Source organism: Falco peregrinus, chromosome Z, assembly GCF_023634155.1.
Source record: "Falco peregrinus isolate bFalPer1 chromosome Z, bFalPer1.pri, whole genome shotgun sequence".
Classification (NCBI taxonomy): Eukaryota; Metazoa; Chordata; class Aves; order Falconiformes; family Falconidae; genus Falco; species Falco peregrinus.
Window position 1 is genome coordinate 53,374,098 of NC_073739.1, and position 20,719 is coordinate 53,394,816.

General features: G+C 36.2%; 1 protein-coding gene across 9 annotated transcripts in view; it reads left to right on the plus strand.

Annotated features, from left to right (window-relative positions):
• The window catches only part of PTPRD (protein tyrosine phosphatase receptor type D), a 380,554-nt gene that overhangs the window by 71,205 nt on the left and 288,630 nt on the right, over window positions 1-20,719 (plus strand). For all 9 annotated transcript variants that reach the window (XM_027792790.2, XM_055791311.1, XM_055791313.1 and 6 more), the window contains exon 2: window positions 13,863-14,030. In XM_027792790.2, coding sequence (XP_027648591.1) covers window positions 13,946-14,030 — 85 coding nt within the window. In that variant the 5' untranslated portion in view covers window positions 13,863-13,945. The remainder of the gene's footprint in view (window positions 1-13,862; window positions 14,031-20,719) is intronic.

Sequence of the window (20,719 nt, forward strand, 5' to 3'; positions counted from 1 at the left end):
TTACACATGTAGTATTTGCTCATGATGTGTTTCCTTGGAGATCCATTAATCCATAATTCACATAAATTCCACTGATGATGGCACAGGAGTAGACACCATTTTATGTGTGTGCAGTTGGATATTGTTACAGAAAAATAGTATACCTGATGTGTATGCTGGTATTTTACTCTCTAAACATGAACTCTAAACAGTAGAAATTACTTCAAATAAAATTTCACAGTCCCCAATTCCCTCCTTTCTATAGTATATTTTTAAATGTGCCTAATTTCCAAGGGATTTCAGTGTCTAAGGCCTCTTGAGTATCACTGTGAGGAAAAGGTAGGAACCGCTGAGGATGGTAGCAATGGTTATGTAGTTAAAAGACTACTTCAGAGAAAAGGAAGTAAGAAACAGGGCAGAGTGTCAGCAGATTATTTTTTTAACTGTACCTCTGTAACAAAACAGTTGTAGGACATGGAAAAGATAATAAAATTGTTGAAGTAATTTAAGTAATATTTAAAGAAATGGGAATGTGAGTAATAATACTGTACACCAACATTTTCTGCGTGAGACTTAGGATGCGTTGCTTTAAACTTTCTCTAACAAGTTTGTGAATGAATTTTCACATTTATAAATTTTTTTCAGTGGTAATTCTGTGCAGTGGTCTGGATTACCATGATATAAATTGATTCTAAGTGTGAGGATCAGGTATCAGCATAAGATTATTTATTTTTTATTCTCAATGAACTTCAGGAAGCCTTATCTCCACCTATTGGGAGAGGTTTAGAAAAAAACCAGCACAATATTTGTTTGAACTCATTTGATAAAGGTTTGCATCTCAGTTAGCATTTATCTCTTGCTAGATACCAACATCAATTCCAAATCAGATGGCTGTTTGGACTGTCAAGTACATGTGCTTATTTGAGATCTCAACTGCAGAAATAAAGGCAGCTTTTTAGATAAAAATGAACAAATGATTACATCAATACAATCAAATACATTCCTGAACCCGCAGACAAGGTGTAGAGTGAACTCTGTATGAATACATTCAAGCCATCCTCCAATATTCATTGTAAAATTTTGGTACTTCAGTAAGTAAGTATACATCTTTGTCCTAGATCTCATGCAGTCTCTGACACAAAGACTGGTGAAAGTTTGGGGCTTTCATTACACCATTTCAGATAAAGTTGTTTGATGTTGAAGTGTCTGTGTGACATGACTAAAGTAAAGTATGTGGACTTCTTACATTCTTAGTTTTTTAGATATGCTAAAAAGGAAAAAAAAAACAAAAAACAAACAACCATGAACAAAGAAGAGGTGAATTAGCTAAAATGAAAAAATAGTGATTTGCATTTACTTCATACTTGAAGAAGTTGACTTAAAAAAATAAAAGTAATGGTTGAAGCAAATTTTTTATTTTTTGGTTCTGGAGACTGAAAAGGCAATAGTCACATGATTTGTGAAGCTAGTCCTGGGTTCCACAATGCTAATAACTAGAAAATGACTTGTGTGATGAAAAGTTTCTAACATAGGGTAAGGTAACTGTGCACTTTGTGGACATCAAAAAGATGATAGGCTCATCTACAGGTACCTGGACAAACATGTTTGGATTTTATGTCTGTTTAAGACACAAAGTATATCTACTTTTTTTCTATTCTGTGTCTTTTAACCTGTGAGCTGCATGTATCTGTTTATACAGGCACCTTTAGCCTTCTGCTGGCAGCAGTGATGGATCTATTTTATGACATATTAGGACTGAGGAATTTTGGTTCTGGATATCAAAGGGTTAGAGATTGCTTGGAATGTATCCTTACATTTTGTCACTTGATCCATTTGTTTCTGTCATTCTAATTTGAAAATAATTAAATAAATACATAACTCTCCTGTCAATAGTGTATGTTCCAGCATCTGAGGTGAGGAAGCAATACAAACTAATACAACATCTTGACAACCTGAGTAAGTTTCTTCAGTAGAAAACCACTGTTTAAAATTGATGGCATGCTGCAGCATGCAGAGTACTAAGGAAAGGAAATATTTATAGTTTTTTCTCCTGACTTCTGACCCTTAAAATTAAAGTACTTTCCCCACCCTCTCAATTGCTCTTAAACTTCAGGAAAAAGAGAGTTGCTTTTTCAGCAGAAATTGGTTTTAACAGTATTAAGGTGATGCAGGTGTCTTCTAAAGACAATAATATACATAAAAGAGTCTGAAACATTAGCTCAAATTTCATCATGCCCCCAAAATTTGTTTGCCCTTTTTATATATGCTGCTAAAGTTATGCAGAAAATCCATATTGTGGTAGCTTTCTTTACACTATTTTTTTTTTTTTTTTTAACCAAAGAAGTACAGTTGGAAAGGGTTTTGAAAAAGTTTTCTGTTGACTAAATGACAAGGTCCCTAAGTCATTCACAACTGTATACTTCAAATGAGGCTTTTCAAAACATTGAAAAATTGGTTACAGCTGGCTTCACACCGACAGTTGAAAATAAAATTCCCATACCAGTCATAACTAGAAATTCAGTTTAGCTTATGCACAGTGAAAGCAACAAACGTAGTTTCTTTCCAAAGAGGCGGCAGTGCCGTCAGAACTTCTAAGCTGACTTTCATGCACTGATAATTAAAAAAATAAATAAAAAAATTAAAAATATCAAAACAAAATCTTTAACTGGAAAATACATACTGCCTTTATAATGAGGTATTTCAAAGCTGTAATTGAGCATTTTGTTATAAAGATGCTAATCAATACAGAACAATACCCCTGGGACAGCACACATGCCCAGAGATACAACAGTTACAATAGAAATGCAGCGGAAACTTTGCAGTGTTAGCATTAGCTGCTCAGGCATTACTGTTTTAAAAGATGAAACGTATTGCAGTGTTCCATGTACAACTTCAGGCTCATCTTGTAGATGTATATTAAAAAAATAGATACTTTATCATCAGTATAAATTATCAGAATGCATTATTTTAAAAAATAAATAAGCTTTTCTGCATCTAGGCAGATTCTTAGGTAAAACAAATTACTCTGAGTAAAGGGAATCAGAAGAGGAATTGTCTTTGTAGGTTATTTTGTGGGGGTTGGGTGGTTTGGTGTTTGTTGTTTTTTTTTTTCTTTTTAATTTCTGAAATGTCATTATTTGCAGCTCCTTCTAAAATTCTCTGTTGATATTTTCTCTCTGTGGGGCAGTGCTAACACTCCAGCAGGAATGGTTGAGTCCTGAGTAACCACTGCCATTTTCAGCCCTCTTTCATAGTGTAATGTGCACAGCTTTGGGGTTTCCTCAGGAGACTGGCAGCCAGTCTTGTGGCATGGAGACTGTTGAGACAGGGCTTCCTGTGGAATTTGGGTATTGCTGTCAGATCAGTGGCATCTTTATGGTGAGGGAGCACAGTAATTTTTATCTGCCAGTGTTTGGGAAGCAGTGTTGTGGTAACACAAAAGCTAATGGTGCTAATACAGAGAATTCCATAAAACTACACAGCATCTTTTCCCCAAGTATAATAAATAGTGTTATTTCACATTCTAATGAGAGAATTAATGCAAGCCGAGTCTTTGAAAATTCTGAAATATTTCAATGGGACTGTCTGAAGGCTTAAAGTTACTGTGTACTTTCTTACAGGACACTAGCTTTTGTGATGACAGCATGTGGTATTTTGTACTTTGATTTCTGGTACAAAGCACCAGTGTAAAATTCTAAACTGTTTATTTGGTAGCCACCTACATGAAATCTTAATGTTTTGTTAGTTCTGGCTAAATATAAGGAAGTGTGTACATGAGGCTAGGCGTTTTCTTTAGTTTGAATGTCATAGCAGTATGTTTACAGACAAATACTTTCCAGCTAGAAATGAAAAAGCAGAAGTCCTGGAAGTCTTTGCATATAAGGCATGTGTCTGAAAGGCAGACAGGTTGTCTCTTCTATCTTTTGATACAAACGTGAACTCTGCTGATCTGTTCTTTTTGTGATTGTGTGCGTGCATGTGTGTAATGTTCTTAAACCTTCTTGCTGTGCAGATGTTGTGCTTTGCTCCTTGTTAAATGCATTGCTTTGTCTTGTATCTGTCTTTTTTTATTCTTTCTGACGCTATTATCAAAGACTGAAAGACAGAGGGCTCTAACTTAAAACACCATCGTTTATGTTTTCTCAGCTATGTATTTTTTTATAAAAGGTGACAAACATAATTAGGATAACCTCCCTTTCGTGTCCTATCTTCAGTCAGTTTGTTTCTCATTCCATTTGAGTATTCATTTAGAAGACACACTATCAACAGTGCCTACAGTTTAGTTATCTCACCAGTTTAATGCTTTATAACTTTTCTCTGATTTGTCTTGCTAATTTAAAAGGAAGATATAGCACATTGCCTGTTTCAGAAACTGTGTCATGTTTGTAACTAGTGAGAGAGGCGATTCAGCATAGTATGTATATAAGCCAATAGTATGTATGAAGTTCTTTAGCAGAATGAAACTACTGCAGTATGTGGGGAGGGAAACAAATCTTGCTAAATATGCTGTCACCTTGTATAATATTGTTGTGGATGTGCATAACCTGTCCATGTCACAATGTGCTATTGGTATCTATGTTACAGCAATATTTTCATAGCTGTATAGAGTACATTTCAAATTTATTCTTTCTTATACCCTTTATGAAAATAGTGTTCATTTAGGAAGGTAGAATATATTCTTACTTTCTTACTGAGAACTGACCGAAAGAGGCCACAAAAGAAGCGGAAGTTTACATAATGTCAATACGCAATTGACACATTAGAAATTATCACCTTGTTGCTAAGGTCGGCACGTCTGGAAGAGAGTAAAGTCACTGTTTTTCTTTAATATCAACCCAAAACTATGAGTGCTTGGGAAACTGTTGCAAGATACAGATTTGAAATGTTTCCTGAGAAGGACATGAAAACACTGAAGAATATATGAAATATGTATAATGTATTTTAGTCTATTCTAGCAGTCTGTAACAGAGCTGTAAGAGGGTGAACGACAGGTCTAACAGGGATTTCTTTTTATTATCACATTCTTGTAGCTAAGACATTTGAGTGCTAAGTTGCCTGGACGAAACAATGTGAATGAAAACTCCGGGTATAGAAGCTGCACCGTTTAAAAGCACAGAGGAAACATTATGTAAAAAATGAGAAATGACTGCATGTGTACTAATTAATGCTTTGTATGATCACTAACTGTTAGATTGTTAAAATAGTAATAGGTTATGATGGAAATGTTTTGTCGTTTTCAGTTTGCTTTCTAAAACAAATGCAAGAGATCTGTGGGGATACAATATTTCTGCTTCTCACTTTCCATTTGAAGGGGCTTGAGGTATAGGTTCTAAGAAGCACCTGAACTGCCACTTCAAGTGGCCATTCTAAGCCACTCATTTCTGCTAATTACAGATAAAGCTGTAGTTTTTAATATGGTTTGTAAAGAAAAACACATTTTGAATCATGCTGTCTGGGCCTGCTCATGATTTTACAATTTTATTTAGTATCCAAACTGGTTTGTCTACATTATGACATCAGTTTGGTATCTAGAAGTATACCAAGTGGTATTTGCCTTAGTAGTGAAGCTTTTAATGATAAAATATCAGTAGGCTTTGTTGACTTTTAACTCTTTTTCAGAGTTCATAGCATTACTTTTTCTTTGAGGGTAATAAAAAATACTGACTTAAAAAGAAATTTTGTAGTTCTCATTTTTTTTCCAAAAGAGGAACTGTGGACAACTGTGTGTTGTTATGCCGTATCTTAGAATGGGATATGCATAATACTTCTATTGCTTGAGGAAGTTTTTGTACTTTATTATCAAATAATTTTATAATGCCAACTACTTTTGAAAAATAACCATTTCAGCTCTCCATCTCTTCCTCTAATACGATTGTATTGCCGTCAGCAACTTTATAATAAAGTGCAGTCAGGCTAAACTAGCTGCAGCTGGATTACTGTCCTGTGTGTACTGCAGATTCACTGTCTCAGTCAGTCATGCTTCAATCTGATTAGGCAACAAGTGTATTGGATAGCATTGAAACAAAACTATGAAGTGAAAAGGAAAAAGAGAAGCCATAAAGGAAGAAATTGCAGGGTAATATAATAGATAAAAGATGCCTTGCAATGCAGGAAGTCATATTTGACGTGTTAGCTCCAGACCTGCAAATTTATTTCTAGGTTTATTTTAGTATTTGCCGTACCCAGTATGCTTCAACCAGATCCTAAAGGTGAGGCCCAACCTGAATGTTTCACAATTTCCATGCTGGAAAGACACAGAAGAGTCAAAATTCTTTTGTAACTGCTAGCTTTTTAGATGCAAGCAATGTTAGCAAGCCTATGTTATGTGCATAGCAGTGGAGTTGTAGGATCATTCTCATTACTAGGTTGTCCAAATGCCTAGCTCTGGGAGGAAGCAAACCACTAGACAATGCTGACTCTGACAGTAACTGGGGTCCCAGAAATCAGCTGCTCATTGTTCAGTATAGCTGTTCTCATTAGGAGTGGTACTTTTCTGCAGGACTTCGAGAAGCATCTGCTTGAAAGCTGGTTTTGGAGCTTGTTATCCTGGGAGTGTCTGATGAGTATGTAGTGTATGGCCCAGTGGCTTTATAAACATTTTGGTATGTGGCTCACATGCTCATAGGTTTTAGCTTGTCCTAGAAGGTGGTAGCTGCACAGCTCCAGTGTTGCTCAAGTAATGCAATAAACAGCAAAAGAAGACTTTAACAAAACTGTCTATGGCAGATAGCCTGGTACAAGTGATTTGCTCTTTAGTTTTTTGTTCTTTTGAGACAAAGGCAGAAATCACTCTGTAAATGTTTTTGTGTATAAATAGTCATTGTCTTAATAGTCTTAATATAGTCTTAATATAGTCTTAATAGTCTTAAGCCAAACTTTGGAGGAAAACAATTGTTAGACTCATAGAATCATGGAATCATGTTGGTTGGAAAAGACATTTAAGATAATCAAATCTGTTAACGTAACACTGCCAAGTCCACCACTGTATTGTGTCCCGAAGCACCACATCTACAGTTGCTACCTGCAGGAATGGTAACTCAAACACTTTCCTGGGCAATCTGTTGCAATGCTTGACAACCCTTTCAAAGATGAAATATTTCCTCATACCCAAAGCCTCCTCTGGTGTAACTTGAGGCCAGTTCTTCTTGTCCTATCACTTGTTACTTGGGAGGTGAAAACAACACCCACCTCCCTACTCCCACCCACCTGAAGGGGACTTTCAGGTAGTTGTTTACTATAAGATCTCTCCTCAGCCTCCTTTTCTCCAGGCTTAACAATGCCAGTTCCCTCAGCCCCTCCTCACTGGACTTGTTCTCTAGACCCTTCACCAGTTCATTGCTCTTCTTTGGATGCTCTCCAACACCTCAATGTCTTTCTTGTAGAGAGTGGCCTGCAATTGAACACATTGTTCAAGGTGTGGCTTCACTGAGTACAGTGTCTGTACTCAGTGAAGTACTGAGTACAGGCCTGTTGGATAAAAGTTAATTAGAAATTTGCTGTTTTCCAGGGTAGTGTTTACTTTATCTAAATACAGAAAAATAGATATTCTACAAACGTTGTGTATTTTTCACTATTTCTCTTCTGTGGCTGATGAAAGAATATAATAGTACAGATTAACCCAGATCCCTCCCCTCCCCTCCCCTCCCCTCCCCTCCCCTCCCCTCCCCTCCCCTCCCCTCCCCTCTTTCTTTTGGTTCTTTTGGTTCTTTTGGTTCTTTTGGTTCTTTTGGTTCTTTTGGTTCTTTTGGTTCTTTTGGTTCTTTCGGTCTTTATTTTTTTCTTTTTCCTTTCTTTTTTTTTTTAATCGAGTCAGAACAGAGTTTGCTTGCTTTAATTTCTCATGTGGGCAAAGTAAGAGCTGGACTGTTTCAGGGTAACTATAGCTATGTAATTTACAGGGCTCTTGAGTGACAGTAGTCAAGACAGAGGGTATTGGCAGAGTGTGTTTTTCAGGCAAGAAGTCAGTCTTAGTAGGAGAAGTTTCATCTGTCTGTTTCACCTGTTATCTGTAGCTTTGTAGCTTGATTTAAATTCTTAGCACAGATTCTCAACAGTGTGTTGCTTCAATATGCATTGACAGATAACACGTCAATGTTTTTATCCTCTAGCAAGGCTATTTTCATCTCAGGAATTCAGCTATTATGAGCACCATAGCTTTTTTTTTTTTTTGATCTGTTATTTGGGAGGCACAGAGTTAAAAATGCACGATGCTCTAGTGAATTATTTCTGCACCATGAGTAGGAAAAGTTCTCAATCTGCAGAAGTGACTTAAGATGGCAGAAGTTTGTAAGCATTGAGATACATGACAACTTACAAATTGCTGTTTAGTTCATGATTTGGAATGTGAGTGAAGCTGCATAAAGATGAAATTAGGCAGAGTTTTTTTGTGTGTGGTTTAAGGTTACATACGAACATCAGTATTTCTGTAAGTAAAAAAATACTTCTAAACAACATTCTCCATGAGAAGAACAAATCTGTGATGCGATATTTAATGTAATTTGCTGTTGTTGAATTAATGTATTTACTAAATTAATTTAATTTATCTATTTCCTTTATTTCTTCAGTTATTGAAATACCATTTTCTGTTCAGCATGGTAACAGAATAATCCTTGCTGAAGTCCAGAACAGAATTACAGTGTAGAATCAGATTGAATACATGAAGTTGTTTAATACAAGCGAAATTCCACCTATCGCTGCAACTCAGTGGTGCTCTTACAGTGATGTAGTTCAAAGGCCTTATTGAGATCAGAAACCTGCTGTTCCAGGGTTGGTGCTCACTTGTGAACGAATAACAGTAATAGAGGAATTCAGGAATGACTGAGGAGCATTAAGGCGTATTGTTATCCAGGGACTGATAAAATGAAGCTTTGGAACACTCAACACATCTGTCTTTTAAATTTTCTTACTCATGTGTTTGCATTTTGGCTTATTTTAAGAATAAAAAAATGAAGGAAGCGTAGAACTTCTCCAGCAGGTCAACAATGAAAACTTTTATCAAGTTTAATCAGTAAAAGAGCAATGTAAATGTAGAACTTCTAACAATTTCCCTCATTGCTTTGGAAAATACATTTATTTCCCTTTAAAAGACATTGTTTTACCAAGAGGTATTTCTGAATTTATTTTGGTTAAACAGCTTATAAGCATTAATTTTATTTCCTATTATTTCTAGTAATAATTCAGCTGTCAGTCAGTTTTTTGCAGCCAAGATTTGTCTATGAAATCTGTTTATTTTCTTCTTTAAGGAGGGATCTTGATTGATATGCAAAGATGTGAAGTATTGGTACTTTTTCCTTTACTTGATTCTAGTAATGTTTCAAATTTCTTTTTTGTTTCTCTTCACTTGCATATGTATGGTATTAGAAATCTGTGGCTAGGGAATGGATGTAAGTTAGGATTGTGGGTGTGATGAATGTAGAAACAGAATGTAAACACAGTCTTCTCTTTCATTCTTTGCCTGTCGCTTGTTCTTAAAGAAACTTTTTTGAAAAAAAAACAAAAAACCAAAAAAAAACCCAAGTAAGATGTATCCAGTTTTGTTGTAAGTCCTTGTGGCAGACCAGAGATGGCCAGGAACTAAAATTCTATCTCTGAACAGATTCAAACTTCAGAAAAGTTTATTTACAACTCCTGTTTGTTTAGTAGCACAAATTAGTTCTCATATTTTCACTTTCCCGTATTCCAGAATTTTCTGTTACTGGATTTTTTTTCCATGTTGCTTCCTGTGTCTGCTATGACTTCTTTTCTGTCTGTGTTCTAGCCTCTTCCGAGAGCTCTTCCCTGCTGTTAAATTTCTGTTAAGTTATCAAGCGTTTACATGCACATACAGGCATGGAAAAGCAAGCAGATCAATGAAATTAGTGTTTACTTTTTTAATCCTAAGACTTGCCTTCAGGTAAGCATTTTCTATAACTTTAACTGTCTTGGTCCAGGGAGCATCTCCTCCTGAGTGCTCTGTTAGGACCTAAACGATTATTTTTGGTACTAAAAGTGTCCTGGTTTCATCTGGAATAGAGTTAATTCTCTTCTTGGTAGCTGGTGCAGTGCTGTGTTTTGCATTTGGTGTGAGAACAATGTTGATAACACACGGATGGTTTTGGTTATTGCTGGGTAACATTTATACCAAGTCAAGGACCTTCCAGTTTCTTGGGCCCTGCCAGCCAGAGGGTTGGAGGGGCACAGGAAACTGGGAGGGGACACAGCCAGGACAGCTGACCTGAACTGGCCGAAGGAGTATTCCATACCATGGGATGTCATGCTGAGTATATAAACTGAGGGGAATTGGCTGGGGCTGGCTGCTTGAGGATGGGTTGGGCATCCGTCGGTGTGTGGTGAGCCATTGTATTGTGTGTCACTTTGGTTTTTTTTTTTCCTCCTGTCCCTTTGGATTTTATTCCTCTCCTCTTTTCCCTCCTTTTCATTATAATTGTTGTTATTATTTTATTTTATTTCAATTACTAAATTGTTCTTATCTCAGCACTTGAGTTTTACCTGTTTTCCTGACTCTCCTCCCCATCCCTCAGGGGTGGAGGGTGGTGGAGTGAGCAAGCTGCTGCATGGTAGTTAGTTGTTGGCTGTGGTTAAGCCATGGCATAAAGCAAACTGCAGGTAAGTAGTTCAGTGTTCAGATGTTTCATTCACCCAGTTGATCCTTTTGAGGATAATTGGTGAATTTGTCCCATGCCTAGGTGCTATCATCTCCTGTACTCCAACTGAGGAGAATTCTTTTGTGTCTCTGCACTGAACACTCTGGGGGCCTGAATGTCTCTGCTTTTACTGATCTTATTGGTAGATACCACTAATCAGAGAAAATCTATGCTCTTACTTATGAGTGGGCTAATGAAAGATATATTACCTAGTTTTCACTTCGTTTTCACCATTTTATTAACAACTTTTTTGTCTGAGGAAGATACGAAAATTGGTTGTGGAAGAAATTTTTCATAGGTAGTTTTCTGGAGATGATCTAATATTATTTAATACAGTAGTTATGCAGTACTTACCCTAAAACAAAACCAGCTTTTATTAAAGCTTCACGAAGAGAGGGGTTTTTTAATCACTATTGATTTCTCTGTAGCTATTGTGCTCAGTTTTCTACCAAGAAGTCTCATCTTTCTGCACTCGTGCATTGTGAATGCTGTACCAGGCTGCTCAGAGCAGCCTCACTCCAAATTCACTCTGTGAGACAAATGTTGGTGCTCTGTGGAAGAGGCGAGTATGACCTGGTGCCTCAAATGTTGTTTGTGTTTTCACTGTCACTGGTACCGCACTTTGGATGTAACAAACCACTGTCAGGAAGAAATAGAAAAGGGAAGAAACTACCTCGTTTAAGAATTTATAATGCATTAGATGAAAATTTTACTTTGGAGTTAGGGTAGCTTGATTTAGAAGTTAGTATGTGTTTGATAATTGCATTTAGTCTTTGTAAGGAATTGCATTTCCATGTTAGTTTTCACAAATAAAGTATAGACCTACACACCAGATGATTATGATCTCAGGATTGGTATAATTTACAGTAGCAGCGTCCCTGGCGGAAACTTTGCTTTTTTGTAGGTAAAGCTGAGGCAGACTTGTGTGGAGAGGCTTGATAGTACCTGATTTTCTCTTGGTTTGCTTCTCTCTAGTATTATTAGCTCATCATCTGCATGCCTCTACTAACAGTGCCTCTTCAGCTCACTGGAAAGAAAAAGGACCCACCCTCCATCTTTATTCAAGTGCTTCTGTATGTTTAACTTAAAAACCTAGAAGCTAGCTATGGATGCATAGGCCAGTGAAGAGAAAATAAGAGGCAAGGGGTCTGCTGGAAACCTTAGTGTGTCTTTCAGGTTAGCTGGAGCCATGAAACTTGAAAGCAGCAAAGAAAGGAAGTACTGAGGGTTTTGCTTTTTATCATTGAAGTGATACTGAGTATCACCTTCAAGGCAGAGACAATGAATGCAGTATTCCCAACTGCTTCTATGTGCATTTAGAGAGAATGGAATGTCAATCTAATTATTTAAAAAAAAAAAAAAAAAAAAGCTCCTTTTTTTTCTCACCCTTTTCTTTGTTGGGTTTTGTGATCCATCCCTTCATTTGCAGACAGGTAATAGAGGATAAAAGCATATTCACATATTAGGATCATGAGATTTTTAAAATTCCCCTTTTTTTTTTCTCCAAGTAACTAATAATACTTTCTCTTTTAGATACCACATCTAATATTTTGATGGGAATGTTTGTAATGTGTCAAAATAATCCCCAGTGCTCTGTTAAAAAGACATTTCTGTAAAACAAGCACGTTTTTGGTTACCTTTTTTCCCCTCCTCTGTTCCCCGTATTAATTATCAGTGTTGTTTCAACTCCACTTCCTCCTCTGCTAAAGGGAGCAGTTTATGGTTCAGATACAAATCTTAGTACCCATCACATTTCTGCCATTTACCTTCACGTGTCATCTAGCGTGTTTGCATGCCAATAAAGAGATAAAATTTTATTCACAAGGGAGCTGTCTTTGGAGACAGTTCAGGGCTCCCTTGTAATTCCTGCAGTCTATAAGAAGCAGAATCAAAATCACCTCTTCCTTGAGAGTACATTTCATATATCTCCATCCTTGTGAGAGCATTGGAATCATGTAGCAGTTGGCTCTGATACTCTTGCACGGACTATTGTCTCATGGACTTCGTTGTCATTTGAAATGCTGGCATGAAGATGGTAGCAATGAAAGGGGGGAGATGGTGTCTTCAGCACTTTGCCTATGAAGATTTCTTAGATTTGTATTTTTTGATGGCAGCAGCTGATTCAAAAGATAGTTTTATAAAAGAGATTCATAACAGCTGTAGATTTCTGCCAGCTGCTCATGTCTTTTCTTCCTTGAGTAGATTTCTTTGAGTGTCACACCATACTGTAAAATGCACTCTTTATATCACCCACAAATCTGTAAGATCTTTCTTGTGGAATGGTAATTAGTATAATTTTTTCTCCACCCTTTTGTTTTTTATCTTTACTTCATGGAAACCACTCGTGTGGTAACAAAAAAGATAGTATCAAACTTGCCAAAGCTTACGTGTTGCAGACCCTTTGAAAAGTAAAATTACATGTCAGTGTTATTTTAGTGATGTCAGGCTATTTGGGGATATCTCTAGTGTTTCCTGTGAGAGGGAAAAATATTTGTATATTCTTTAATATATGTTATTGTTTAGGTGTGGTAAATTTGGACAAGAATGAGACACTTCTTTTTTAAGTCAGGTACCTGAGCTCTAATGCTCCCTGTGTATCATATTAAATTATGCATCATAATAAATGAGTTGGACTGAATTGGATTCTCAGCCATTTCTTCAATGCTGAATTTCTGTTGGGTATATATCAGATATGTACAGGAAATCACAACAGGAATTGTAACCTCTGATAACTATGTCTAGATTTCATGTCTAGCTTTAAGAACATCTCATGAAGCAGATTTTTCTGTGTTATTCTTACCAGATGCCAGAGCATCAGCTCCCAGTATGCTGCTTGCAAGTGGACTTCTTATTCTGGATATTGAATCCACTTTGATTCCCTTCTTGCAACATGTGTGTTCCAGTGATGTGTTTTACTTAATCTTTGTCAACAATTAAGTTCTTGTGATTCAGAAGGTGCTGTTGAATATGACAAAAGATCCAGGGTGTGAGAGATGCTTGATTATGGTAGAAAAGGTGCACTGAGAAATATGTTGGATCAGTGCTAACATATACCCTACCTTGAATCTTCTGGTATATGCCAGTAGTCTGAAATGAATCAAGCTTACTCTTCTTTCTCACTTACACTTTTGCCCTTTAAAATTGTTTTGCCTCAAATTGTGAATGCTCAAAAAAAACCCAGAAAATCTCTGCCCTGTTCTTGCTAACTGTATTTTTCTCTTTTTCTTATCTGTTCCACAGGCTCTGAAAATACTTCATCTGAAATTTCAGACCGGACAGACTCCCAGTGGCTTCTAAGCCAGTGAGGAAAAGGCCGCCAAAGCATGCTGGTGCCAAGCTGTCAGATGATGCACGTAGTCAGGCCAATGGTGGTGCTCCTGTGCTTGCTACTCTATACTGATGCTGAAAGTAAGCTTATTATTCATTTGCGCTTTTTTTTCTCACTTGGTGGTTTCTAAGGGTCTCAGAACGAGTCTCCTTTTGAGTAATTCTTAAAACACTGCAAGGTCCATTGTAGATCACGGCTGGTGTTCGAAGATGATTATTTATGCAGCGTCCTTACTATTTTTCTTTTTAATGCCCCTTAAGCAACTAATGGTTCCATCTCAGATGGTGAAGATCATTGCCACAAAGTTACATAGTCAAAATGAAGACCAACCTTGCTTACCCCAGGCATTGGTCAAATCCCTTAAAAACATCTTCATTCTTTGAATATTTCTTTCTTAACTTTGGTTTTAAAAAACAACAAAAAAACCCCACCGGAAACTGCAAAAAAAACAAAGATACCACTCCCCAATTAATATCCAGTCCAATTAAAATTTCAGGCCTTTTGTAACTGCCACAACAGTTGTTCTAATCTATTTTTTTCCAACAGCTGTCACAGAATACAGTAGCCAAACAAATCAAGCAGAACTGACAACTTAATAGCTGGCCTAAATGTGTGACAATTCAGTGAGAAAAAGCACCTATGTTTACTTGTACCGATGGGAAACTTGTGTTTTGGTCAATTAGTTTACCTATTAATGAGAAGATAATATCTTCTTTTTCGTTAGGAAATCGTTAAGTCTGCCTTGTTTACATGTGTTCATTCTCCCCAGCTGTCCTGTGTCTTCTTGCAGAAGTAATGTGCAAATGAGAAAAGCCATTTGCTTTCTACCTGTTGACCTACAGGTTTACTAAAGCTGGCTGTTTGTTACATGCTACAAGCTGACTGTTAACGTTCCCTTGATTGAGGGGTATTTTCCTATTGAATCTTCCTGACTATGCAAATACATCACCAGTGAATAACTGTTTCAGCTCTGACTTTTGAAGACTTTCACACTTCTATGTAAAAAACAAAGGAGCAGTTGTTTTAAATAGGAATACACAAGAATAAAACCAGTGTTAGTATGGTCAGATAAATCAGTTCTCAGGAAATATGTATTGAAGAGTTCCTTACTACTCTACTTATCACCTGAAGCCTAGGTATACTAAATTACAGCAATGAAAAAGGTACAAAATCTTTCCACTTCCATGTGTAGTAAGACTTCTTCCTTTTAACTGTAGCTCTATGAAAGTGAAATAAATAAATAAATACAGAGAAAACATGTATGTTTGTCCAGTACTGGCAGCTGAGGTTTTTTGGCCTCTGTCCAGGTAGCTACTGACCAGCTGGGGTGATTGTGTCTAAGGTGAAGCCAAAGGACATTTTAACACTTTATTCAGCAAATAATTAATGGGGAAGTTGGCCCATGTATTGGATGTTTCTGCAGTTGTAGTATTCCACCTATTTTAAAAGTAAATTCTGTGCTTAGGAAACAGATTTTTAGAAACTGGTACATTTTTTCTGCTTCAGGTAATGGAGGGTCTAACCTGTGGGGGAGTATTGTTTTGGTAACCCAAAATGAGTGTCAATTTGCAAAAAAGACAATTCAAACACTAGAAACTCATTTGTTACTCCTGTACTTATGAGAGAAAAGTATAGTTTCTGTAACCATGTTATGTTAAACAGAAGGTTTCATCATTCTCTGTGAGGAAGGAGGACAGGTTTTTTTGAAGGTTACTATGGATTTTACTTCAAAATTGGCTGTCACGATATAGTTTTCAGATTCAATTTTCTAAATCTACTGTATTACACTTTTTTTTTTATTTTAAGTAGTGTCAGACAAAATAGAGGTCAACTACTTGCCTTCGCTGGCTAGAACTTTGCTGGAAGTGGTGTTGCTAGAATCTATGGAGTGTCACATGAAGAATAAAGGTTGTAAGATGCACAAAGATCATCTTTTTGTGGGAGTTACTTTCCATGAAACTGGCTTGGACAGCAAGATGCAGTCTTAAAATAGACTAAGAAAGAGTAAAAATTATGTATTAATAAATATTACTATTAATTAATAGTAAGTAGTGTTTTCAAGGGCAGATTATTAATAATCTTATTCTTTATAGGACTAGTGTACTATCTTGACTGGAGAACAAAGCAAAGGTCTTTTCAAGATAACAGATCAATTACTTTTTTTTTCTATTCCTTTTAGACACTATTTTATACAACACTGTCATATTATGTGATCATTATTAGTTTCACGTTAAAAACATTAGTTATGTTGACAGATAATACATGAAGAGTGCTGTTATTGTAAGTTAAAAACACCCCACCCTGAATACCACTGACTGTCTTTCACAAATCAGCTGAACTGTGCTGAAGGAACTCACGAAAGCCAGTACTTTTTAATTTTGTGTATTTGTCTTTGTAAGTGGTAGATATTACTAGGCAGAGTTACAAGAATAGAAGGTAGCCAAGCAAAGATACATTAGGTTATCCTCTTGGAGGGATTTATAATGTTGCAATATCATCTATGGTTAATTCTTAGTATCTATTGTATCTTGCCAATAGGAGGAAGACGATGACAATTTAAAAATACTTACAAATGAAAAAATCAGGAAGATTTTAAAAAAAAGTTAAAATACTAGAAAGTTTCAGCTAAGAAAAAGTTGAGAAATACTACTAGGATTTTGGAACTAAAGTATAATGGAATAATAATGCTACTTTTTTCCCCTTTATTTTCTTTCATTCTTTAAAAGAAATAGAAATTATTTAAGACAAATTTATTTGTGCTATCCAAGTCTTAGGTCAGAGTCTCTGTTAAGATATTGCAGAATAGAGAATAAGCAGACAATGATGCTAAGAACTTGTAGATTAGATATCTTGCTTTACTATTTCTGTATTTTCTTAATGAGAGACCGGAGCAGGAAAGTATAACTTTCTAAGAACAGAAGTGCAGGTTTGCTTCATTTAAAAATACTGTTGATTTGTTTAGAATGTTGAAAGAATGTCTACTTCTGTTGGTCTTTCGTGTATTTTTGTTGTTAAGAGCTTTTGCCATGTGGGTAGTGGTACTGTGAAATGCAGGGAGTGAACTCTCGCATGTACCAGGTGAATATGAAATGGTCACTTTAAATAGGCTTTTATTGGCTAGTTTTTATTTTACAGGAAAAGGCTTATCCTTTGAAATTACCTTTGTTTTCTGTTTACTACTAATAGAAGGTGTTACTGAGAAATTGCATGAAAGCCCAGAGTCTGTATAAATTAATATAGTCCTTTTTACAATGTGAACTTTACAGTTGAATGATTTTTCAGCTTTGTACATCCTTTCCTACATTCCTTTTCTTTCCAAGGATTTATAGAAAGAACTGGACTGGAAAGGTGTCGCAGCACTCTCCAAACTAGCTGGCTGCAACAAGGTCTTTTACTGTCACATACCAACACACTCTTCATGCCAGTCCCTCTGCTGCCTTCTCCTTGTCTCACCTCATCCAGGACATGTGTCCTCTCTCTACTTCTTCCTCAGCTGCTTTCTCTTCATTGGCTCTCAACCACTTAACAGAACCCACCACACCTGCACCTTATCTACACTGGCCAACCCACTGGCCCTGAAGCCAACCCACAGTTGCGTATTATCAATGCTAATTAACCCAGCTTCATTCCTATACAGAGAGAGAAAAATCTAATGCCAGATTTTGTTCATTTGCATTGACTTGGTTAAAATTTCAATTAAAAGGTTGTGATACCCCTTACACAGACCAAAGGTGCTTTTGATAGCTAGATGTCAATGCACTGTCTCCTACATCTAGTCAGATTTAATTATTTAAATCCCTTTACAATACAGTGCTGAAACCATACAGCATATTCCTTTCTCCTAATTTATGAGATTAAAGAAAAAGACTATGATTGTCAAGTAGTTAATAGACACAGATTTTTAAGTCACATGAATATTGATATATGTATATACAAATGGTAGACATTATACAGTATGAATTAAATTGTGTGCTGTGTATGTGTTTATGTGATTCCACATAATACTGCAGTAATGCTGTGAGTTCTAAATAATGTTTTCTGTTGTACCAATCTAAAAGAGGAGCACTCTGAGAGTCACAGTAACATTTTACTCTTCCACATGTACTTTGTTTATTTAGAAGTTACACTGAATTTCTACAGACATAGTTGTTTTATTGGCTGAGTGAGAGAGAGGACAGGATCAGTGAGTCTCTGGTGTGCAGACACACAGAAAGATGAGTAATTGACTTGCATGATTAGGTCTTCTGCTGGTTCCTGCTGTGCTGGAGTTGGTCTGCCCTCTGCTTTCAGAGATACTGCTCCAGTTTTATAGCTTTCTGTAAAGCGTTCCGGACCCTACTGTTGTCCAGGGCTCTTGAACTTCTTCACTAACATTTGCAGGTCTACTATATTTTGTTTTTGTGGGGAGAAGCAGCTGAAACAAAGGGGACAATTTTTTTTGTCTTTTGTTAGTCTGTCACCATGGAAAAAACATACCTCCTTTTTTATGTTCATCATTTTTATGTGGCTAGCACCAAGATACTACGGAAGATATATAATGACATTGCTGCTGCATTGTATTCTTCCCAAAGTAATAGCAAATGGATAAGGAACTCTTCCGATCTCACTGTGAAATCACTGTGAGTGAGATCCAAGTAGCAAGCCTTCTTCATGCTTTTGAAGTGATTCCCAATGGTACTCCTTAGTACTTCTCTCCTGTTTACAAACTACCCTTACAGCTGAGGGACAGAATGAGACATCTTTGTTCCTCTCTATCATTGTGAAGGACACCAAGCTCTGAAGTGTGTTGGCACAGGCTGATAAATGCTTCTGTGGCCACCACTCAAAAGGGATACAGGATGGAAATGCCAAAAAACCCTTCCCTGGTTGACTGGATGAGTGCATCATGCCCCTTACACATGTGACCAAGATGTGATTCTTACTGTTAATCCAGAAACTAAGCTTATGCTTGACTGAACAAAGTAAGCAAAATTGAAAAGTGACAAAATTATCTTTGCTGCTTTACTTTTTATTGTTAAAGTGTTATTTGTAAGTATAAGAAGTGAGAAATCTTGAGGAATATGATTTTTTTTTTTGCCTCCATTTATTTTTGGTATTTGTAGCTTCTATGTACACTGTGAGAGGATATTACAGAATATGCTGAGGAAAGAAAATATTTGTTTAGCCTTCTTATTTGTAGAAGGACAGTCTGCTAGCTCACAGTGTTTATCATTGGCTGCCTTGTTCTCAGTGGTGTAGATGGCAAATGTTTTAAGGCAATACTTATCTACATCTGCTGAGAAATTAGTAATATCACATTGTCATAAAAAGTACTGGCTTTTTGTGTTTTCTAAATGAACTCTCAAAATAGTATCTACTTAATGGTATTCTACTAGAAGCTTTCTGCAGGTTCATCTCATAACAAGAAGCATATATGTCTCAGAGATTCTTATGTAACAGAATTCTTTTCGTACTCTGGAATATGATATACTATTGTCTGTTTCTAACCTCTGTAATGATGAGGTGTCAAGTTAATCACTGAGCTCAAGGAAATATACAAAATATAAAATGTTTTAAAAATATTTATTTCTGGTTTTTCGTAGTATCTCAGCTTTTGAAATTCAAGAGTTTAATTTATATTAAAAGAATAAAATAATTTTCTGGAGATATTCTGCATCCTACTTTTCAGTAATTAAATCTACTCTCACAGCACACAGTGTGTTCCTTCTCTACCCCGAGAAAGGCCTAGTAACTAGCACTTCCAAATTCTCAGCTGTGTTCAAATAATTTTGTCTGTTTAATTCTTTTCCTTCATTCTTGGTTACATAGCTTCTGCTCTGACAATTTGCTTTTGCTGCTTCTTTTGTGATACTCTTTCAGAAGGGAACCCGCAATTCTTCATTCAGTAAAAGTGTTTGAGCTGACTATCAAAAGACAAACAGAAATACTTACCATAAACAATATCAGTACTGTAACTTGCTTCCATTCCCACTTGTTTGAGATGTGAATAATGCTTATTTCACTCTCTGTCTCATGATACATATATGTCATTTAGCATCATGTTGTCTAAGAAAAAAGGCTTCACGATCTTCTCTAGACCAGGATCCGGAAGGGCTAGAACTTTTAACAGATTTTGGGATGATTGAAACAAACTAATATTTAAATAGGACCTAAATATGGTAGTTTACTATTAATGAAATCAAACATAAGGTGGCTATTTTTCCTCTTCCCCCCCCTCCCCCGTTCCATTTAATACCTTCATTTTGTTTTTTAAAGAAGACTTTTTTTCCCTGTCAATACCATTCTTCCATTAAAAACTAAACTAAACTAAACTAAACTAAACTAAACTAAACTAAAAAGTTTTTTGGCAAACTGAAATACATCCATGCAGCCCACATTGACTTTTTTTCCTAAGCACTGTATACAACACTAAACTAACCTAAATAGATCTTCCAAAGTAATTATATTGCATAAAGTAATTATCTTACAGTAAGTTTTGCTACTGGACACATGTGGTTTACACTAAAAAACCCCAATATGCTGGAATAGCTTCATAAACACTATATGCAGACAAGCCCAACATAGAAATTATTTACTTCTTAGTATGTGCTTCTTTGGTAATTATGAATAAATTTCTGTCAGACTAGATTCAGATTTAAACTCTGACATCTTAAAAAAAAAGATTCTTTCAATTACTGCTTTCAGTTGCGGGCAGTAGCAAGATCTTGTAAAATCCAAACATAAAATCTTAGTGTTCTTTATTGATACTTTTTTAGTATGATCAATCTTT